This window comes from Cyprinodon variegatus, unplaced genomic scaffold (assembly GCF_000732505.1).
Source record: "Cyprinodon variegatus isolate N-32 unplaced genomic scaffold, C_variegatus-1.0 Scaffold1447, whole genome shotgun sequence".
Classification (NCBI taxonomy): domain Eukaryota; kingdom Metazoa; phylum Chordata; class Actinopteri; order Cyprinodontiformes; family Cyprinodontidae; genus Cyprinodon; species Cyprinodon variegatus.
In genome coordinates, this window is record NW_015151900.1 from 86,673 (window position 1) to 110,111 (window position 23,439).

A 23,439-nucleotide genomic window follows, 5' to 3' on the forward strand; every position below is an offset into this window, starting at 1 on the left:
ATAGAAATATTTTTAAACTACAGTATTTATCCTTGTGTTGCTCTTGTTGCCAGGGTGGTTTAATGGCCTTTAGACTAATTTCAAATATTTGTCAAAGTCTAAAAATAAGCACATAATAATAGGCAAAAGCTTCTTTTGTTTGGTTTGCTTCAATCAATGAGAGTCCGTGCTATTTTTGTTAACATTTGTGGTGCTTGACGAGTGACTCATTGTTCTATTAAGAGATTTTCACTCACAGAACCTGTATTTCTACATATTTTCATTGGGTAACCAAGTAAGTGGATGTAAACGTGTTTGCCTGTGCGTTTTTATTTATGTAACCAGTGTAGCTAGGAGCAGCTATTTCTAATAACAGCATTCACATTTTAAAATGGAGTTGATTGTTTTTTTATGTCCATCTATAAAAACACAATCAGTAATGAATATTTAAACCGACATAGACCTGAAAAGTTTAATCAAAAGTAAAAACTTTGCAGCTATGCATTTATTGTCTGATTTTTGTTTTCTACTCTTGAATTCATGCTTGAGAGATTACTTTTTATTTTTAGGTTAAAGAATGGCAGGTTTTGAACATGTTTTTAATATTTAACATCTAATTCAAACTTGTTACAAGCTAAAAATGGCAAATGCTAAATTTGCTAATAAGTTTTAGGATTTCTGTTTATAAAATCAGTTTTTTTGGACAATGTCATCAATTTTTTTTAACCTAGCTTTTAAAAGCAACTTTTTACCGATAGATTACAAAAAATAGCATACGGTAAATATTTCAACTATATGTTTTAATAAATCCATAATATTCAATTAAAAAATAAATCTAATTATCTTTAAAAACTTGGATTCAAGAGTTATCATACCATTCAAACACATGAGTGTTGTTCCTGCTTTATCCTATTTGGACAAATATGCAAGTTATTGAGATTATGCTGGAGTATTTTGTGCATATTTGTTTTATCTATTGGTTCTTTTTTAATACAAACTGAATAAAATGTTTTACTTGCTCTCTGTGTTCACCCTACCCACAGAAAACATTTTTTCAATGTGTCAAATGTTAAAACATCTTTGAAAGACTAACACTCTTTTCTCTCAAACATTGTTCCATGCATTCATCTCTTTTCCTTTTATCTTTTTCCTGTTCTATACTCTAGAGACTCATTAGCCACTTTAAAATCTTGCTTCTCGATCTGAAGAGAGAATTACTTTGGGAATATTTTAACTAATAACTTAAATCTTACGTAACTTCCTTGTTAAAACATCTGTTGCTTGATTTTTTAAGGAAAATTCGTTTTTCCTTGAAGCAGCTCTATGGCATACATTTGAGGCGTTTTTGTTTATGGCTGACAAGGAAAAAAAGGTTAAAAAGTGTAAAAATGGAACACAAAAAACTCATAGTGATTATATATGCATATTAACATGATCATGTTGGTGGCACCTCCAAGGTGAACATGCCCCCAGCCTATGAATACCTCATATGTGCAACTGGATAACCTTTGCTCCAGTAAGAGTTTATGGCAATTGTTAGAAAAAAAATCACATCAGAATAGAAAAACATAAATATATTGTCAGGAAATTTCATTACAATAAAAAAATGGTTTGAAAAAGAAAAAAATATACAGTGTCCTATACTGTTTTGTCAACTTGTTTCCTAACTATCAGTTTACCATTTGTTAAGAGAATACTGTAAATGTTTTTCACTTTAGGCAAACATATGATTTACGCTTTGCTTAAACTTTTTTTTTCTTACCTCTAAGCAGAAGGAAGTGGTGGTTCTAGACCAAATTTATCCCGTGTGCTGGGGTGTTGTCAGTGTTTTTTCACAGCAAAAGAATAAAACAAAAAACAGGGCAAAAGTTCATTGTTTAGGTTAACCAAAGCAGCTCTAGAAACACGAAGCTATAACTGTGACAGCTCTAGAAACATGAAGCTATAACTGAGACAACTTATATTTAAAATCCTAAATAAATAAATAAAAATCTAAATATAAAAAAAATGAAATTGACATTCACAAACAACTACAGGTGCTTGGCTCCAGGTACTTAGAGATTCACTTCCATACAGAAAGCCCATTTTCTTATCTTCTGCTACCATAGTATACATGTCAGATTATACTTCAGCGATAGTATGAAGATGTTACTTTATCGTATCTCTTATACTATATCCGTTGGTTGTGCTGTTCTTTTTACATCTCTTTGCAGGTGATGAAGCAGACTGTAGATGTTTTATCGTTATCTCCCTTTTATCTTCCCTTTCTTTTATCTTTTCTCCTTTTTTTCTGCTTTTCCTTTGTTCTGTTCTATTCTGTTCTACATACATTGCAGTGCCCATATAATCTGTAAAACTACCTGCAGAAATTACAACAAAGCAATTTATATGCATAAGTCAGTAGTGTCATAAGACACTATGGCGAAAGCGCTACTGCTCCACTTGTGAAAGCAAAATCTGTTGGACTCTTTTTAGCATAAAGACAATTATTCTTATTGACACATTGCCAGACAGGAAATAGTAAAAAAAAAAAAGAAATTGGTTTAAGTGATTATCAGTTCAAGTTTATGTTCCAGCACATCATTTATTCATCTTCAAATTATTTTATAATATGTCTTCAGTACAGGATCCATGACAGGGGCCAGGACTAGTTCAACATGGGCACTGGCCCCTGTTGGCCCCTGTCTAGAAGCAATGTAAACAGACATATTCCATATATTACGGTACATAAAAACATATAATTTGTGTATATCTTTAGTAGCAAAGAAATGCAAAATAGTAACAGAAGCTCTTATGAGCTGCTTTGCTGTAATTTTCCACTGATGGAGAGATACTAATAATAGGTATTTCTAAACTGAGCTGGGTTGTCTTGTTAGGTAAGATTCATTAAATCCATGTCAGCCAGAAGGTAAAGGTGGAGCATCCTCAGTCAGCTGCGCTCAGCAGCAGATGGAGCCCTCACACCAGCGGCTCTCACTGATGAAAGTGAGACTTCCAGCGGAGTTTATGGGCAGTTTCACCGCCGACAAAAGCTTTCAGAGCGACTGAGGAAGAGGCGCACGAATGCAGGAGGCTTGCCGTGACGGCGGAGTCATTGTTTTCTATTTCAGGGGTTTAAAACAGGAGCTCCTCGCGCTGCAGCGGTTTGCTTTACAGTAACTGCGGCGCGTGCTCTGACGTTTGGAAATAGGCTTTTGATGATAGCACAGTGAACCGCGCGCGCTGCTTGTTACTGTAACGACCGGTTTATGGAGTAAAAACCCCTGAGAATGAAGAGGTATTTCTGACAGACGACGTCCACAGCCGCTGTCTGATGTCCTCCAGTCGACTTTGAAACCATTTCAAAATGCTTCGCTTCTGAACTTCACAGCACTTGAAAGGTAGGTGTTGTTTACACGCCAATGCTCTGTAAACAACTTTATAAAAGTTCCTCTGGAAAAAAAACAACAAAAAACTATAGTTCACTCTGCAAGTGAGTTGTTATTCCTGTTTATCACTAAATCACCGGCTTTCTGTGAAGTCTGGATATTATGAGATCTAAACGCTCTCACCAGCTCGTCTCATTATTTCCTTGTTTATCCATTATTATGTCATAATTTAACTAACTGTAACAAAAATCTCACTAATTGATGTGTTTTAATATAAAAGTCATTTTTTACTCTGTGGAGAGTTAGAGTCATAGAGAAAATCTATTTGCTGACCAATCAGAAAGGCTAACAGGTGTATTTCTTCTTCCCCAGAATAACACTGATAATCGTATTTAATACAATGACATTCAAAATCTCAGATATAGGTCTGATAAACACAGGGTGATTGTTTATTTGTTTATTTCTGTTCATTTGCGCAATTCCTGATGAATGGTTTCTCTGAGAATTATCCATTATAAAACCTCTAGCAAGGAATTTGTAAAGCAGAAGTATCATTATTTCATGCAAACATAACAGTTAACCATCAGACAGGAATGGACACCTTCAACAAGCAAGATAAAACATAGAAGGTACTTATAATAAGGAGAGCTGTGCTGTAATATGTTGATGGAAAGTTTAGTGGAAGGAAAAAGTGTGGGGGTCATAACATTAAAAGATGTTGCAGCTCTTGTAGTTCTCTCTTTAAGCCGTTCCTAAAACAGGGATTACGTGTGAAGCATCTTACCTGCAATACGAAAAAAAAAAAGGACTAGACTTTCATTTTTTTTTGTTTTTGTTTTGGAAAGCGTGGTCAAAGATTTTGAAGCAAGAGTGCTGAGGCATAGAGTCTTCTCTGGAGGTCAAAAGTCTTGTTTCCACAATCTGTGATGATTAAGGCATAACTTAAGGCTGATTTATACCCAGAAACCAGGTGGTCTGCATGTGTGTCAAAGTGAATGCAAATGTGCCCCCGCCCCTGCCGCAGACACTCTGCTGCATCTCTCCAAATTTGTAGATGACCGCAGACAGTGCCGCAGACAGGAGGCCTCTGATTGGTCAAATCTACATCCGCTCTACTCTATCCGTATTTTCTGTTTGGTATCTTATCGGCTTGTTCTGTTTGTATGACCACCATTGTGGAAAACGACTCATGAAGAAGAACCAGCTAGAAGAGGGAGGTGCGCGAGATCGCTCGGACCCTTTTTCCACCTGGATCCCCGCTCTTTTTCGCTCTGAGTGATGTCCCTCCGTTGTCAAATAAACTTCCTCCCACTTCCTCACCGTCGCGGCCGTATCTCGACCCACAGCTAGTTCATGATTGTCCCTCTTGCGTTGTGGCTTTAAATAACATAGCACAGACCACGCTTCAATATTGGGCATAAATCAAAATATCGGTCGACAAGCTCACTGTGACACACTGCTGCGGAAAGTATAAGCAACCTTTTACTCATGTCAGATTATTGCGTTGTATCAAGTTCATAGACAGTGCATCCATCACACAGTAGCATTGCATGCATTCTTCTGCTGACAGGCTTTATGAAAATGTCAGTTTCATTGTCCAAGGCGTGACCCACCACCTCCCAACACAGTCTAAAAGAGGGAGCTCTTTTAATGCCTATAGTGCCACCAATATGCTGTACAAAAATCTATAGGATATTGTAAAGGAGAAGATATGAGACACCAGATCTATGGAAACAAAATGCCAGAAAGGACAATATTGTTGTAAAAATTGGAGTGAATTGATCAGGAATGGTCTGTTGGTTATTCTTTATGGTTTTGTTTGTCCTTCAGAGAATATCACTTTTAGATGTGTATCAGTCATTTCTGATCCAGACCTCTATGGCCTTATGCACAAGGAAAGCCATAATAATTGCTGTCTGCATCTGTTGAGATCTGGAAAACCGTATTCTGTTCTGTTTTCCTTTACTCAGTTCATCCAGGTCATCTCTGTCTTAGAACAGATGAGGCCTTAAAGGCTTTAAAGCTGTTGCAGAGATACAGCTATGTTAGTTTTATCATCTCCATTCCAGATGAATCAGGACCACCTGAACTCCTCTTCCTCTTCTTTTTATCCTCCTCTCTGTCACATATTTATGTTGAATATATGTACAATCTACTAAATACATGTGTCTTTCTCTAAAGAATAGTTAATATCAGCTACCGACCACGCCTTAGGCTAACTACAGTAGTTGTTAGGTTTTCTATTTATACCTTTCTTATCGTTGAGTTGTGTGCAATCAGCATCCTTTGACTTTGTCTTGAGGTATGAAGCTGGGTTTCATTTCACATTCGAGTTATTTTTAAACATGCGGGATGGCTGTGTTTATTTTCTATATTTTCTTTTAATTAAAAAGTCAAATTGAAAGTGTTACATGACAATAGGTTTACATTTCTTTCACTTTTGTTTGTCCTTATTTGCTTGTTTGTCTATTTCTAAAACCACTGATAACACATTTTTGTTTGTGTCACAAAGTAACAATTCAAAGGTTCAGTTTTGAAGAAAAAACAGACACTTTTAAAGTTTTAGGTGTGTATTTGGCAGACTGGGAAATACTATATCTTACAATAGATTATTTTCTATGCTTTGAATGTTTTTTGCCTGTTTGTAACAAAAATATTGTGTTTTGCTACTTAAAGACAATCATATGTTGGCAAAAGTTAGTAGCTATGGGATTCAAAGTGTCCTAAATAGTTTTAGGGTAGCACAGCTTGTCTCTTCTGCAGAAGATAGCATTTTATCAAGATGAGCAGCATAAAGGATAACCAACATGGGTCATCTAAAAACCTACCCCAGCTAAGTCCAGTTTCAGCACAAAGCATTCAATGGGTGTTAAAGGCAAAAATCCATCAATATCCATTAGCATTGTAAACCCAGAAGCTTCTGATTTTCAAATTCCTGTTATTCTAACTGTAGTGTAACTCAGATTCAGTCCTTACAGAGATGTTTCTTTTTCTTTTTTTTTTTTTTGTTTATAGTCTGAGGCTTTTTTTTTTCTTTTTTTCTGTACAGATGACTAAGCTAACCGAAAAGGGACCGCCCACATTAAGGTTAAACATTTATTTTCAGCATCCTTGGTTTAACTCTTCAGTCATTTACTGATCAGCTGCAGAAAACACAATTTAAATGGCACATTTCCCAACCACGGACACCCTTCTTCTTTCATATATATATAGAAGGTTAAGACAAATATATTTTTTTGAATACACACAATTGTGCCCCACGGTTGTAGGAGGTAATGCCAATCTTTCTCCCAGAGAAGATAACCTTTAAAAGTCACCAGTGCTTTCCCCATGTTAGCCACATCAGTACTCTGACAATAGGTATAGTGTTCAGGACTGGCCAGAAGCCCAGATCACATTTCCTGTTCCTGATTTAAGATCAACTCAGCTGACTACTGATACGGTCTGCTCCTCAAAAACACAGCAAAAAGACCATCACTTAGCTGTTTATTATGTCTGTGTGTGTGAGAGAGAGAGAGGGGGGGCATAATGGTAATAGATAGTAAGAAAGAAAAGGCAGAAAAGTAAAAGGTATAATGGGAAATCGACAATCAGTCACTTAATCAAAACCACCAGTTAACACTGGCTAGCCCTGAAAGATAGTAACTTTATTCTCAGAGACTGCTGGGTGAATCTAAAACAAAGGGGCTCTTTTGTGTGTATAATCACTTTACCTTGCATGCAATAACAGTACTGCACTGTATACTGCCAAACCTGTAGGAAGACGTTAACATAAGAGCTATCCCTCCTCTTTGAAATTATCTCCATGTTCGGTGAGTTTAAATGCCAAAGGGTTCAGTATGTGAGCTAAATTTCATGTAGCATCTGTTAACCCTTTATAGGGTTTAAATTTCAAGCAAAGAGTACACTGGAAAAAAATAAACTCTAAGTAAGTCAGCTTTTCTTAAAATAAGTGCATTAATAAGTGCATTTTTTTCTTGATCTGAGCAGGTAAGTGAGATACTTTGCAAATGGAATAAGAACATTTACATTTAAAATAAGGGGGGAAAATGCAGTCTACTATATCAAGTGCATAATATCAAATAATCTGATTTAAAGGATAAAAATGCTCCTTCAACTGGGAGATATTCTTATTTACCCACTCAAATTAAGGGTAAATACACTTACTCTAAGACATTTTCACAAATTTATAGATCATTTTTGTAGTGTGTTATTAGAATCCAGGATAAGACCTTATTACCTTTGTAACGTTAAAAAAAGATGAATATTTTAATGGCATCAATGAATGTCAATGTATTAACAAGACACGCCAAATTGCCTGTATATATTAAGAAAAATAACAAAAGTGCTTCTATAAGAAATTCATGAAAAACACCCTGAGAGTAAAATAAATGGCACTCCATTTGTAAGGGGTATGCAAGTGATCAAAAATGGTAACTTGCCTATAAAGGGTTAATGTTCAGATCACAGAAAGATGGAGGATTTCCAAGAGCAGAGCTGAGATGCACAGGCCACTGACCGGAATCCTTGAGTGCTTAACTGAAGAACAGAAGCCACTTAGTCTTTTGTTCATGAAGGAAGTCGCTTGCTAGCTCCTGTCAGGCGAATTCTGGGCAAATTCCTTATTTGCATAATTCAGGATAATATTACTCTGATGCTGCCCAAACTGGAGGTTAAAATGGGTATTGTACAATTAGAGTTGATTAACTTTGACCCCAATACATGACATGAATAATTAGTATTTAAAGGGTATAAAGAGATAAGCCTGTAATGTCGTTGAACACAATGCAGTTTTACACACTCCAAAAACGATCTAGAAATAAGTAAAAAAAATATCTTAAATTCAGTTTATTTACCCTTAATTTGAGCAGGTAGATTAGATTATTTGCCAATGGAATTCGTTTTTTTTACTTAAAATAAAACAATTAGATAATATGCACTTGAAATAAGACAATGCAATTTTTCCTTATTTTAAATGTTTATTTTCTTGTTCTATTGGAAACATGTCTCAGTTACCTCCTCAATTCAAGAAAAAAAGCACTTATTTCAAGATTAAATGACTTGTTTAGATTTCAAGTTTTTTTCCAGTACATTCATGCAAAACCTTATCACTGCTTTTTACGCCATTATTAGCAGTTGGACCATTAATATAAATACTTTTATCAATAAAGATTTGATTAATATAGATGTTCCTATCATTGTGGGAATATTACTGGTTTGATGAATAATAGAGTAAAGACAATTAATTGATCCAATCAGGATTTTTCAACATGGCGCAAGCCAAAGTAAAGGTTTCAGTTTTGTCCTTCTGCATAGTGGAGCTGGGTAATTCATCAAGCTTCCTGGATGGGAAGCGAAAAATCTTCAGACTTGGAAACAAAGTCCAGTTCATTGTTTTGGGTTTTTTTTTTTTTTGGAATGAGTAATTAATCAATTTTATGAATAAATCAAATTTTCTGTTTATGAAGATTTAATATCCCCCAAATATTATTTTTTATCCACTATCAGGCATCCATAATTAACAGTGACATCAGTTTATCACTTTTTGTTTTCGGGTGCTAGCTCACTGGGGGAGTGGTGGCATAGTGGTTAGGGCATAGAGCCTGAAATACTGACGTTCTGAGTTTGAGCCCCACTCCCGCAGACTGCCACTCTGGGTCTCTGAGCAAGACCCTTAATCCCACACTGCTCCACGGGTGCTACACAGTAGCAGCCCACTGCTCCCCAAGGGGATGGATTAAATGCAAAGGGTTAATTTCTCCAGTGTGAGATGAATAAAGTTAAATTTCTGTAGATTCTATTTCACTGTTTGCTACCAGTAGCTGCAAACACTTAGTTGGAAATATGTTTTTTGGAAAAGCTGATTGTTTTACAGGACTTTTTATAGCTTTAATTTCAATAATGTTACCTCCTAGAGGTGGGGATTGAAATAAAAGCTTGTTTTTTAGAGTAAAGTTTGACATTTGCTATTTTTTTTATCATGAAACCTTAAAGGGAATTAAAATAGATAATCAGATTTGGTAGGGAAGCATCTGAGGTTTAATTTTTAGGCCATATTGCTCAACCTTATTGCATATATATTATTAGTCTACCACCTGTGACCCATGTCATTCTAAACTCGAATACCAGGGATTTGGTGTGGTGGCACCAAACCAGCATTGATTGCACCTTTAGTTTTCAAATAAGCTAAATAAGAACTATTAGGACTTTATTCACATCATGGCTAGAATGATGTGGGCTTAAATGGGCTCTAAATAGAAGCACAATTTTAATTAAATTAATTTTAAATGTCACTGTAAATGTGATTAGGATTTAGAACAGTTTTTTTGTTCTTTTTTGCAAGATATTTAGCACTTCTGCTACTGTGAAAGATGCAAAAAATGACATGCTTAGAGGTGCTAAGGCATGAAGTCTGTAATAAAAGCCTTTAGTGTTCTTTAGTGTTCTTACATGGGCCCACAACTCTTCCTAGGAGATGGATTTACTCTCATTTAAATTTCTTAAATATCATATTTAATTAATATTTAAGTCTTCCAAAGTCAAATAAAGGCATATAAATGACGAAATATTGTATCTGACACTGTGGAGTTTCACTACTAAGTCGTTATCTCTTTCAACCTCTAAGAAAGACACATGTCAGAACCGCTGTAGTTTGTTTTCACACCAATTCTGATGATCAGCCTCTTCTTTAGGAAGGCTGAACAAAGTCCAAGACTTCTCAGTCCTATAAAAAACACATTTTCTTGACTTACACTTGAGATTAGACAGGAAAGAAGAAAAAAACAACAACAGTTTCTGTCACTGTGCAAATTAAATGCTAAAAAAGTAAATTTGTCTGAGGGAATAGCATTATAATATAAGCTAAAAAAAGTTGATTTTTCAGGATGTAGCCCCTTTAAAAAGGTTTGCAGATAATGCAATAGATTGATTAGATTGTTTTTATTAACACAGAGGGATATATTCTAACCTTTTAAATATTTTATTTCTTTTTTGTCTGCTTACAGTTAAAATCTAAATATTGTCACTCAGTAATGTAGAAATGTTTTGGGTTTTTATATAATACAGAACTGTTTTGTTATGGCTATGTTCTATGCTTCATAATCATTGAGAAGGCTGCTGACTCCACAGTTATCACTAATACAGTGGGCTTTCCGAACACATCAGCAGAACCACAAGCTCATCGTCTCCATAACACGCTGCAATGATGCAGTTATTCGGACAGGAGTCTGGTATTTAGTACAGTGCATTGTTCTATTTCCATTAGGCCCACAATCCATTTCATATATTTCAATGTTCTGATAAGATCAGATGGGTTTTCATTATCTGTAAGCCGCAAGCACTTAAATACATAGAAACATGTATCACTTTGTGTGTTATTGCTCCATATTTAATTTGAAAATTATTTTTAGAATAAAAAAAAATATTTCCTTCTGAACATCCAGATTAATTTGTTTCCATTTAGCCTCCCACATACAGTATAAGTCACAGACCTGTTTCCAGCAGGTAGAATCTACTCTATGGGTTTTTTTAATCATTAATAATAATACAAGGGAAATACCTCACGTCAACTCTGCCTCATTAACTGGTTTGTCTGGGATAAGCGCCTTAGAACTTGTTCTAAATTTAGTCAGACACCTGAAAGTTTCTAAACGTGTAAGTGCTGGCAACATGATCTCTCTTAAACATTTGGCATGCACTCACTCTCCTCTTAGCCCTTTATTAAAACATTTAGGTGTTCTGTTACCATTTCTACATGAAAGGTAGATGTGTATAAAGGAAATACAAAGCTTTCAAAGGTTTTGCTGTAATTATTGAGTGCCTGATCATCTGCAGAGAGTAGCTTTCACATCCTACTACGACCACACTCATGTACACTCCCCAACGACTGACAAATCATATGACACTTAGGGAAAAAAATAAATCTTTGTTTGCAGGGGGATTTATTAAAATAGGTTACATTGAGTTTTGTTTTTGGGAAAATTGTTGGCTTTTGCCTGTAGCCCACACGTCAGAGTGGGAAATTTATGGAGGCACTTGGTCAGTTTTGGACTAGCAGTTGAAGCATTACCGGAAAGCTGAGTTTAAACTAGAGCTGGCCAATTCACTGCGATTGCAATGTAATTGCAAATAAACAAAACTCACATGTTAAATCGGCACACACTTTTAGTTGCATATCAATTCACATGATTAAGACACTACATTTATTACCCCATCCCTTTAGTTGATGCTTACAGTGGGTTTGCACCCACAAAGAAGGGGAAAGAAAGCTGCAGTGTGTAGATTTATGCATGCGGGAAGAACTAAGCTCTTTTTCACACAAAGGTTTGAGTAAAGTCCTACAACAATGGTCTCTGAACAATCTAGCTTTCAACATAATGAAAAGCTGAAACCTTAGATTGAAATGTCTACATGCGTGTGGTTAATGCAAACTAAAATACAAATAAATTCACAATATAGAAATATTTGCAATTTTGATCTTTGGCTAAATCATTCAGGCCTAGTTTAAATTTATATTCAAAGAAGGTCTGAAGGGTTGTAAATCTTTGCTGCTTAAAAAGCTTTAACTTCATATGTACCGTCCTGTGATTGAATGTTCACACATATGTCCCAGAGGTTCATCTTAATATGTGTGCATTAAGATAAACATGTTCATCTTAATAACCAGGCTCTCAAGCTATAATTTCCCATTCTTAGAATATTTTAAATTGTCTGGATCAGTTTTTGATTTGAGCAAATAGTCATACCATTTGAGCCTAACATTTTTAGAGAGCTGTTTTCACTCAAGTCTGTTTAAAGGGTGAAATTTGGAGTAAAAGTTGGAGAATATTTTCAGAGCAATCAGCAACCATGCGAGCCCCCCCCTCAGTCAAAAGTAATGATGACTGCCCAAAAAGGAGGACTCACAATAACTGATTATATAACTAAAAATATTTTATTTAATCTTATAACCGAAGCATTTAATTCTTTGTTATCTTATTCTTTCCAACTCAGATAAAAAAAACATCATAACTATGTTGCCTCGAAACTAGTAAGGAATCAAAAATAAGTCTGGTTATAAAACTGGAGCTCCTCTTAGTACTGTAACTCCCCTTTATTCAAATTTAAACTTAAAGAATTGGGAACAAAATACTGAACAAAAAATTATAGTCAGACTGACTGTATTTGTTTTGTTTTTACTTTGTCTTCATCATTCATGAACCTGAGCTGCTTTGATCAGGTGTGGGAAAACTAGCTGCTACCAGGCTGTTTGCTACAACCTGTCTGTACCTCTGCTTGGTTTGGATGTGAATCAAAGCTGAAGGGGAACTCAAACATTTAAGAAAGACATACTTTGTGGTTGAAAAAAGCATGTCTAATTTGTTTTAGTTGGGTCTTCACAAAGTACCGGTAGAACAGATCTATGATCTGTTCAGATATACGAGTACCCAGTGTGCAGAATTACTGATCTAAGGAGTCCTGATTAGCTTTTCAAAGATCCAGACTCTTGATGATACATAAAAAATGAAGTTTGACTTGATCTAAACCTACCTTTGAATCCAAAATAAATAAAATACTTTAAAAAACATCCCCAAGAACAGATTTATTTTTATTCTTCTTAAGACGGAGACCAAATATTATCTGTGTCTGGGAAACATTTTATTCACTCCAAGTACATTTTACAAATTTTTTTCAAATTTCCTGTTTTAAAAACCATGTAAAGGACAGGAGACGTGAAAGAAATTCATCAGAGAGGGGACTTCATCTTTTTTTCCACAATCCATTGAACACCATGTTGGCGTTTAAACCAGGGTTCATCGGAAGATGAAAGGTAGTTAATCACAGAGTATACTCCCATTTGTTTCACTTGATAATTATGCTGTATGGCTAATGTCTTTCAAAATTTTAACCAAAATACTGAAGCTTATGTTTATAGTTTATAATAAAATGTAAAAATAAATACAATTTCAGGGGAAAAATACCCTCGCAAGGCACTGTTAAGAGGTTTTAAAATCCAAATTATTGGAGTCGGTTTCTTTATCAGTTTTGGATGAGGGCGTGTCAGGCTACTGCACAAGCTTCAGCAGAGCCTATGGCTATAAATCAGAAATCATATCGATTTAAAGCGGGAGTTTGAGACAGAAGGAAGAGTAGATTAGTTTTGTTTGCTTTGCCTGTAGTCTTTGAAACAGACTGTAGGATCTACCAGGAAGTTTTAAGGCCTAATTTCTGACAGGGCAGTATGTCTTGTCCTAGCTTGTTCTTAATAAAGCTTCTAGCAGGAAACAACAAACAGAAATCTGCCAGTCGTATGGGCCACAGGTTACTTTAACATTTTTCGTCACACAACTCCGACTTCTACAAACTAAGGATGTTTATAGGTTGCCTTTCTATGTGCATTTCTATGGAAAGAGGAAACATCATTCAGTGAAATCTGTTAAATACTTTACTGTGAGAAACTTGTTTCCCATTACATGTTATTTACACTTGTGCTGAAGTTGTACTATGTGCACATGCAGAGTACACAAATACAGAAGCATTTGTTGGCAGTTGTGAAAACTAATAATAAACTTAAAGACTTCTGCTAAACAAGTGATGTGTTGCTATTAATATGTTGGGAGCCAGCAGTCCACACACTCACTGTTGTGAAACACATGTGCATGCATAGTTGTGCACAATAACTCCAGTGTTTGTCGACAGGTGATGCTAAAAATACATAGGTCCGATTGCGTGCACTAAAATCTGCACAAAAGGGCCTCAGTGCTCCTTCAAAAGAAACAAATGGCAACTATTAATACACGTGCACCAGCACTGATGCACTAATGCATGCGAATGCACCATCAACTGTCACACAAACAGACCCTGCTTATGCAAACACAAAGACCTGCTGTGTACGCTCAAAAGAACCAACTGCAGGCTATTAATATCTTTGGATGCATAGGATGGACCCACACAGGAGGATGAACACATTAGGAGATTGATACTCCAGCTGCTCGGAAGCAGAGGGACAGAATGTGCCCAGCAGCTGTTGATTCCTATAAACGTAAGGAAGGGGGTTTGCAGGGAGGATACTGCCAAGCACGGTGAGGTAACTGTCATGTTATGGTCCACAGCAGTATGAAAGATCTCTGTCTCTGCCTTTACATTGTGAAACTAAAGGTTTTATACAAATATATATATATATATATATATATATATATATATATATATATATATATATATATATATGCATGTGTTTGTGTGATTGTGTTTTCATGTATTTGTGCAACATGACAGATATTCTCTTGTTGATCTAATAATGCAAAACATCCTCAAAATACACATTGATGTTTTCATCTGGTAGCACTTAATCCTATATTTAACTTGAACTTAACTCTTTGTGTATTCCAGCCAGAAAACAATCTCTCCATATTTACGTTTTCTCGTCGAAAGAATTACTGCTGACAGAACATCTGTGAATCTCTCGAGCTGCAGTGAGGCCATTCAACCAAAATAGCAGCTTCTGCTTGCCTAAATGAACCTAGAGGATGTTATGGTGCAGACTAACTTTAGAAACAGGAAGTCACTGTTTCTGTGTGAGTGTGTGTCTTTGCTTGGGTGTGCATGCACACACCAGCGAACTCTAAACCTGTGTGTTTGTTGTGCGTGTGCACATGTGCGTTAGTGTTCATGTGCTGCTGCGCTGGGCCCACAGAAAGAGGATGATCGTGTGAAACGAATATGCTATTACAGAAACCAGAAGTTTGCCTCCTGCTATTTTTAGCTCGACAACGCTTAAAGGAGAGACAGAAAAGCTAGCATGCAGATCTTATCAACCTGTTCTTCTTTATTTCTGCTAGATTTTCCTGCAGTTATGTTTATTCTTATATTTTTAGAGCTCAGCTGGTAAATGGATGTTACACTTGAAAAAGCCAAATCCACAGTAAATACTCTTGTAAAGTAGTGTTGAAATTCTCTTGAAGAACACTTGGTAATATGATAGGAAGTAATCATGAGTGCCTCAAATCCCTCAGGGTGAATGAGGATGAAATCTTATCTGCCGAGTTGGCTCTTTGAATGCGGAGTGCAGTGACCAAGCTGGTTTTGTGTCAAGTCATACGTCATGAGTCACGGTGAAACTTTGCCCTCAGATACATCATTAGTGCCCAAACTCCAGGTGTTTGGTAAGCATTATTCTGACAGACTCTTCCAAGGATGATTTTAGATCTCATTTAGGTGTCTTTTTTTAATGCCTCAAATAGTTAGAAGCTGCTGTTTCTGATGCATGAAAATCATTTCAGTTCCAAGTTGAATCAGTCAATCACCCTGCTTTTTTTCCCCCATGTGTGCAACCAAAAGCTTGAATCTTTTGCAAACAATTCTCTAATTGTTTTACAGAAATCCCACAACTTTTATACAATGCACCTTAAAGTCAACATCCACAGTTTGTCCCGTTGTTCACAGTTTATAGAACTCTCTAACAGTCGGGACAGAAAAAGACCCGTTGTAGTTTCTTTCTTTGTAAAAACATGCCGCAGGTGTTCCTTTTCTGACTTTGAGATTATTTCCTTTCAAAGCGGATGATTGTTTGTTGCTTGTGTGTGTTTCTGTGGATGTGAAAGTGTTTGCATACTATCTCAGTCCCCTCCACCACCACTTGTCTACTGATTGCTTGATTTCGTTTAGAAGACGTTCTTCTGGTAATTCACACTGTGCTGCTGTGACTGGTTCTTCCTGACATATCTTTATTTTGTGGTGTTGGAAAGAAAAAAAAACATTTAAGGCAAAAAATAAACAATCAACATTACTGAATACTGTAAAGTCTGAAAATTTAAATTCACTCTATATTCATTTCTTAGAAATTGTGGTTGATATGTTTGTGTAATGTGATGCTCCAAAAATTCTGATGTTTTTGCTCTCACACAGACATGCTGCTTCACTTTTACTTTCTCAGTATAAATACAAACATATTTTTGGATGTCAGGCCAAATCTGTTGACCAACTTTCATTCTGAATTCTACGAAGTGTTTTTGATTTGCAAATCAGTCTGCTGTTATTGAGTGTCCACCTGTTTTCACCGCTGAGTGTCGGTCCCATGCAATGTTCAGTAATTGCGTGGGAGTGTTTTCTGTTTTCAGGGGAACTCTCTTGTCGACGTCAAACACATTTCTTTATTTCTGTTTCACAGTCTGTGTAACTGTAAAACAATGAGAGCTGTGTTTTCTATGCTGCAGCAGGGTGACACCAGAATTGATAACATCTAAATAATATTTCTTTTTTTCCTAAAGGAAATGAAAGGTTTTGTTGAGAATGAATCACACAGCAGCGATGACCTTAGCAGCTCTGATCTCATCACAGAAAATTTGCTAGGTGACAGTAATATTTGCCTTCGCTCCATCATTTTCTCCATCACTGTTCCCCAAGGGGAGCAAGGTGTTTCATTCAATGCACCATATCTACACTTTTGTATCAATACGGGAACATGCCTTTATACATTTCTTAGTTTTAGGTTTCAGTTGGTTTTATATTACCTGTATGTTTGCATATTATGGGCCTTTGCCAGGTTTCACTTTTTCTAGCTTCTTTTTCTTACTATTATTAGCCCTCTGGTCAGTTCTGTCTTTGTAGCTCAGACCATGAGATTATATTTGTCCCCCAATGCCACGGCTGGAGTTCTTGCACCAAAAAGGGTTTTTATTTATAGGTTTGTAGATTCAACCTTTGCACTACTGTGCTACATATAGAAAATGTGTTTTTGTTTTGTTAAGATGCAAAAAAAGTTTTTTTTTGTTGTGTTTTGTAATGGTTAAAACAAAAAAAATATATATATACACAGCTCAAATCTCCAGCATCCAACCTATAACCCATATTTCTTTTGTTTTCTCTCATTTGCACCTCCTTTGTTAAAAACAAGAAGCTGTTTATTTTTCTCCCTGAAAGGAAAATGCAGAGAAAAAAGCTTTGGAGAGGCGTCTTTAGAAAAAAACTCAATGGAAACGGAGCAAAGCTGCGTTTGAGAATAAAGGATTGCTATCCTTATCATGATTGTTTACAGCTATAACACATTGTTGCTTTTCTGACAAACTTTAAATGTCTAAATATGTGCTAAATTATTCATGCCCTGAGAAGTTGTGTTTTTGTGCGAAGTCACAACCACAGATTTCTATGTTACACTTTTAATGTGGTTGACAAACTCAAGACATAAATGATACTCTGGTTATTAAACATGTTTGACTGCAGCCCTTTATTACTGAGTAATGGGGTGTAATTTATTCCCAGTATACGAAGGACATAAAAGAGGGTAAAAGAACAGCTGTTGGGGTCAAAGTTGAAAGTCCTTTTATTTTCTTTTATTATGAAAAAAGGGGTTGCGGACCCCCTCTTGAAGACCTCCGCATTAGAGGAAAGAAAGCAGAAAGCTCTGGATAGGATTAAAGTGGGCTTCATTGCAACATCCAAAAGTGGAAAAGAATATGCCTAACCTTCCAGGAAGTAAACATGCGCTTACACTGAAAGGCTCAGAAAAACCAACAACAGACTGACTCAGGGGGCGGAGATGCACATCAGGTGAAACAACGTCTCTTATTCTTTTGCTGCAGTATGTGGGTCTTAAAACTAACCACACATCACACTGAACACTGCCCCTACTGTAGCTTTAAAGCACAGTGGTGGCTTCATGATGCGGGGGGGACACAGCAGGAACAAGGAAGCTGAAGTAGAAGATAACTAAGGCTACATTCAGTTTAGAGCAAATTTATAAAACTGAGTTTTTTCAAAAGGTCAAGCTCTGGAGGTGCAAAGCTGATCGACACACTTAAAATTAATTGAAATACATCCTGTTTGTGGTTTTTAATTTTGACATTTTTTTTTTTTTTCTGAAGACATGTTTTATTTTTTAGGTAATTCTTTTTTTTCCTTGGAAAATGTACAGTTTTAACATTTAAAATACAGTAGAAAATTTGTTAAAAGTTGAAGACTTAAACTAAAGCTTCTTCCAGTGTCTCAGCTCAGCTCATCATTTCTCTTTTGTCCCCTTGTATAGTGGATGTGACCCTCAGCAGTGAGAGCTGACTGCCCGTGCGTGGGGTCAAACCCATGGATCTGACTGTGACACACAGGTTATTACCTCAACGCCCCGATTCGGCCATGCTGGCTCCACAGCCTTCTTTCTACTTGGAGCACCTCGCCACTCAGCATTGCCCTCAGTTTTCCCAGAACCACTTGCTGGTAAAGAAAAACTCTCAGCGATTCCAAGCATGAGTGAAACAAGGGATCGGATGAATATGTGTAGCGATCAAACATTACAACGCAGGATTTCTGTTTTACAGAAACAAGAAGATGAGGATGATATATATGTTTTTTTGTTTTTTTTATTTAGCAATATTAACATCTTAAATTGCAAAAAGCCCAGTTTAATGCAGAAAGACCTCCTCCCTCATTAACCACAGGAAGAAGGCAGCTGCTTTCACCACAGGCTGTACCTCGGCTTTAAACTCAGCAGATATGAGCAGCAATCAGGTCAAAATGTCGACAGGCCATTTCCTCCTCGTTTCTGATTGAGCAGTAAACAGAGTTTACATTTTGCTACTGTAATGGTGTGCAAACGTGTCACCTCTCCTTTATGTAAATCTGTTATGTATTACCCTAAAAGGCTGAACCTGTGGTAACATTTACGATTTTATTTGTTTTCACAGTATAGCACTGAAGAAAGGCAGAGAAAGATGGAGGGGGAGAAAAGAGAAGACCCGCAGCAGCTGATGCAGAAGAATAAAAATGAGCAGAGTGAGTAGAGTGCTTTCGTCTTCAGATCCTTTATAAATGGTTTTAAGATTGACAGGCTGCTTATCTAAGTCATCACACAGTCTACAGTGTTTTCTCTGCAATGAAGGGGATTTCCACCACCGCTGCCATATATGATAGTATTTCAAAGAAATTAACAACACAAAAAATTGCACAATCCCATCAAAGGAAAAAGGCAGAAGTAACAAATCGTTTTGCGTTGCGAAACCCCATATTGTTTTTTTTTTAGTGCTAAAAATTGTATGTGAGGTATATATTTTTAAATGTCCCAAAAAAATAAGAACTCGCTACACTTGTTTCTCTGTTTGGTAGGTGCGGGAGCCAGCAAACATGTTAGGCAGCTCCTGCGGGACCATATAATCATGAAGAAGCAGCCTTCTCCCAGCAGGATTCATGACAACTACTGCAGCACACCTCAAGGATACAGGTGAGACTGGCATCCATGCTTGTTAAAAGTATTATTTGTAAAGTTCTGCTTCTCAAGTTTGATCAAATGTTTCTGACAAGATGACATACATTGCACTGTTCCTGAATGTAAACATTTTGTCATCATGCAACCACAAACTTCAAATAAACTTTAAACCCCCTAATAGGTATTTCTAAATACCTATTCTTTGCCACGAAATACTAAATCATGCGCATGGAGTACATTATGTGGCCCTTATAAGAGCAGTGTTGCTTTGTTAAAAGCATTTGGGAGTTTAACCTTACCTCCCTTTTTATAATTCAATCTTTCCATGTCTAACGTCACACATTTTCCCATCTACATCCATCCTTGGTGCAGCGCAGCACTGTCTACATTTTACGACAAACACCTGCTGATTGGCCCGTCAGGGTTTCACTGACTCCTGGTACCAGAGAATCCACTTCCAAATCTCCCTTTTTCAGCTATAGAAACCCGTGATGCCCAGAACTTTAAAGGGTGACCTATAGGCTTCACCTTTAGAGCCCTTTGGTGGTGGGTTAAAGGCAGGTCAGGATTGAGTCTATATACATCCGCTCAGAACACAAACAAAGAATTTGCTCACACAGTCTGTGTTCACCATCTCCAAATATGCGTTTTGATGCTTCCTGAACAACCTAGAAACAGAGGAAATTATCTCCGGTCAAGTCAGAGCCAGAGATTGCTGCTGCTGAGGATGATAAAGGCAAAGGTTTTAAACTCTAACACTAAGACAAGCACGACTATATAAAACTACTGAGAAATAACTGGATTGTGCATAATGATGCATCAAAACAAGCCCTGTGTGCGTAAAGCTCTACTTAATGATCTAGAAATCATTCGGTGGTGTTTAAGGCTCCAAGTCATCTTAGGCAACAGGTCATATTAGTTATTTCCTGTCATTTTAAAGCTGTTCCCTCTTAAAGAGAAGGTCCTATCTCTTCTCTTTCTCCTCTGCCTGCATCTTCTCTAGATAGGGATCATAATCACATAAACATATTTGCATCCTGTCCTCCTTCAATTGTAACTTAAGCTGAAACGTGAAATGTTCAAGACAAACACCAGTTGGACAGCAGCAGGTGTTATTTTACAGCACAGTCTTCCACACATCGGTACGTCAGATTATCATTCCAACCTGGCTGTCAATATATTATTTCAGCGCCTCATTAATGAGAAATCCTTTCAAAGCCAGGCTGATCAGAATCTCCCTATAGATTCTCCTACTACTAAAATAAAACTGCATCCGACTATCCTTGTCTATCATATCCGTTTGTTCCTGTAGGAAGATTATGTTTTAGTATTTAGCACCCTTATGCTATGGCTAAAAATAAGTTCATTGTCCAGCTAATAAGTCCAATAAGTCCAAAAATAACTCCAGGGAGAACTAATTAGTATTTCTTGGCCACAAAGTAGTATTTTGTGGGAATGAATAGGTATATTTTCTTTCCCATGTCAGTTCCCGAGCTGTTTAAGAAGTTAACTAATTAGTAAATAGACTCATTAGGAACCCCTGATGCTATGGAGGGAAAATATTATAAAGCCAGAGCCCTGACTTTGAGCAGCAAGTTGAGAACTGTTAGCTTGTTAGAATCAGAAACTAAAATGGTCACACAGCCTGGATGTCTGACCTCCTGACACTTTTAAACATTGCAAAACACGGTGTGTGACTAAAAATAAAGGATTCGAAATACATCATGGCAGTTTAAAGCTAAGGGGAAAGTAACGTTTATCAGAGTCATGGGAGATTCATAAAGTTAGATACACAAGGAAACCAGGTTAGAAGCTGCATAAGACCTTAGACTTAAGGACTTCCAGTATGATCTTCACCCTACAGCGGAGGAGAGTTAAATATTAAAGAAATGCTCTGAAGGTGTTTGGGAGTGGAGATCAAGTTGGGCAAAAGTTTCATTGTGAATAGGTGTTTGCTACTTTGTTCATTCTGAGCTGTTATAAATTAATGTAATCCTTTTATTTCTTCTTTCTTATGTTCAATGTGTTGTTAAAAAGTCAATAAACAACTAACAAAAGGAACGTGCAAAAATGTTAGTAAGGGTTGGCTGTTGACGTACTGTATGCCAATGTTCTTATATCCCTTTTTTAAAATCAGATTTGAAATTTTTTGTAAAATTTTAAATTTGACATGGTAGCAAACCCCAGAAAATAAAAACTATGTAGTATTTATAAATACATATAGAAATGTCTTTAAAAATATGACTAAATACAGTTATTTCTGTTTAGATATTAACTTGCACTATTGATGTTACTGATATTATAAGCAAGATCTATTTAAAAACTCCTTCCTTCTAGGTTTTGCTGTTGGTTTATTGTTGATTTTAAGCACATTTAATATTGTATTTAAATAAATAACTCAAAATATAGTGATGCACTTTAAAGTCCAGATTATCCATTCCCAGTTTCTGTTATAGACATGCTGCATGTACCTCAGAGGAGGTGCAGCAGGTAAAGTTATTCACTCACCTAATTCTTTGGTTCTAGTTTTTACTGCCTGGACTTTCCAACTGGTTTCCTCCCAATTGGAAATTATACACTAGCTAGTGTCACTTTGTTAAATAAAACCTTTGAAATATACTGGCATTAGTTGGTGTAAAGTGACAAAATGCTAAAGGTTCAGTAGAATTCAGTATGTTTTAAAAACATGGTTTCTCCATACCTGCCGGTGACTGAAGCTATGCATCTGATGTTGTTTAGGTTGCCTAGGCCACCAGTCTCTGACATGTCCCTGAAGCATGTACCCACACCCTCTGACCAGCGTAAGGACCTTTCCCTCCGAAGAACAGGTGAGACTCCTGTTTGTGTTGGTGACTGTAGTTGCTACCCTCAGGTTAAAACTTTTTTTTTGGAGAAGAAGAAGCTTGTGATTTTCCATCTCACAGTGGAATCTGTACTCTGAGGGAATAATGCTTCTGCATGATACCATAAACTTCCTCTTAATGAATTCAGTTTCTACATATTCTGGGCAAAGAAGGTTAAAATGCCTGAGAGAATCAGTACAGGTTTATGTGGTTTTTGAGTTTGAATGGATTAAGTGCTGAGCATCAGAGCCACAGGGCCTGAAAGCAATTTACCAGTCATTATATCAGAGGCAACAATGAGTTACAAAGCAGTTATATAACTTTAACTAAAATATGTGTAAAATGAACTGTGTGAGAGTCCTGAGCTCTTCTTCTTCACTGCATGAATTAAAGTGGGAGTGGTTCCTTTTTCATACATTTCTGAAAGTACACTAACCATTCTTTTTTTATGTTGCCCTAAAACCTTTAACAGAGACACACACACCCGTGCTTTAGTTGGCACACCGACAACACAAACATAGCTTTTATCTGAGCTAAGCCTGCTATTGATTGATTACTTTGTTTGGTTTTATTGGAGAATGCCCAAAGTAAACATGGATGATTTTGAGTATTCACTAGCACTGAAGTATTTGAACAGTTCCCTTGATCTTGATTCTGTCGCTGTTGTTTTACCCTTGTGTGTATGTATTTGTACAGTTTCTGAGCCCACACTGAAGTGGAAGTTGAAGAAACTGATCTCTGCGAGGCCTAACCCACTGCAACGAAAGATCAGCGCCCCTCCGGCTGTCAAACATAGGACAGAACCTATGGGTACGAACGTTCAAGTTTACCTCCCTTTAGCTTAGCCTTTTGTTCTTTTAATCTTACACATTTCTTTGGTTGCTCTGTCTTTGGTTTATCATGTTTATCTACGCCGCCAGCAACATTTATTTGGAACCCTACCAAAAACATGTAAAAATCCCTTGAGCTTGACCATCAGCATAATAACACAGTAAAAATATTTGATGATGTTTAATGACATTTTTTTTCAGTGCAGGAATTTTTTTTTTTATCAATTTCAGAAAGCAGTTGTCTTTACACT

The 23,439-nt window shown here is 36.6% G+C and overlaps 1 protein-coding gene across 2 annotated transcripts in view; it reads left to right on the forward strand.

Moving 5' to 3' along the window:
- The window catches only part of LOC107103432 (histone deacetylase 7-like), a 57,462-nt gene that overhangs the window by 8,820 nt on the left and 25,203 nt on the right, over positions 1-23,439 (forward strand). The window contains exons 1-6 of one of the 2 annotated variants that reach the window (XM_015403140.1): positions 2,958-3,359; positions 18,346-18,530; positions 18,998-19,085; positions 19,416-19,530; positions 22,255-22,343; positions 23,055-23,168. In XM_015403140.1, the coding sequence (XP_015258626.1) occupies positions 18,399-18,530; positions 18,998-19,085; positions 19,416-19,530; positions 22,255-22,343; positions 23,055-23,168 (538 nt within the window). In that variant the 5' untranslated portion in view covers positions 2,958-3,359; positions 18,346-18,398. Of the gene's footprint in view, positions 1-2,957; positions 3,360-18,345; positions 18,531-18,997; positions 19,086-19,415; positions 19,531-22,254; positions 22,344-23,054; positions 23,169-23,439 lie in introns of those variants that run through there. The other variant, XM_015403139.1, reaches the window with a different exon arrangement.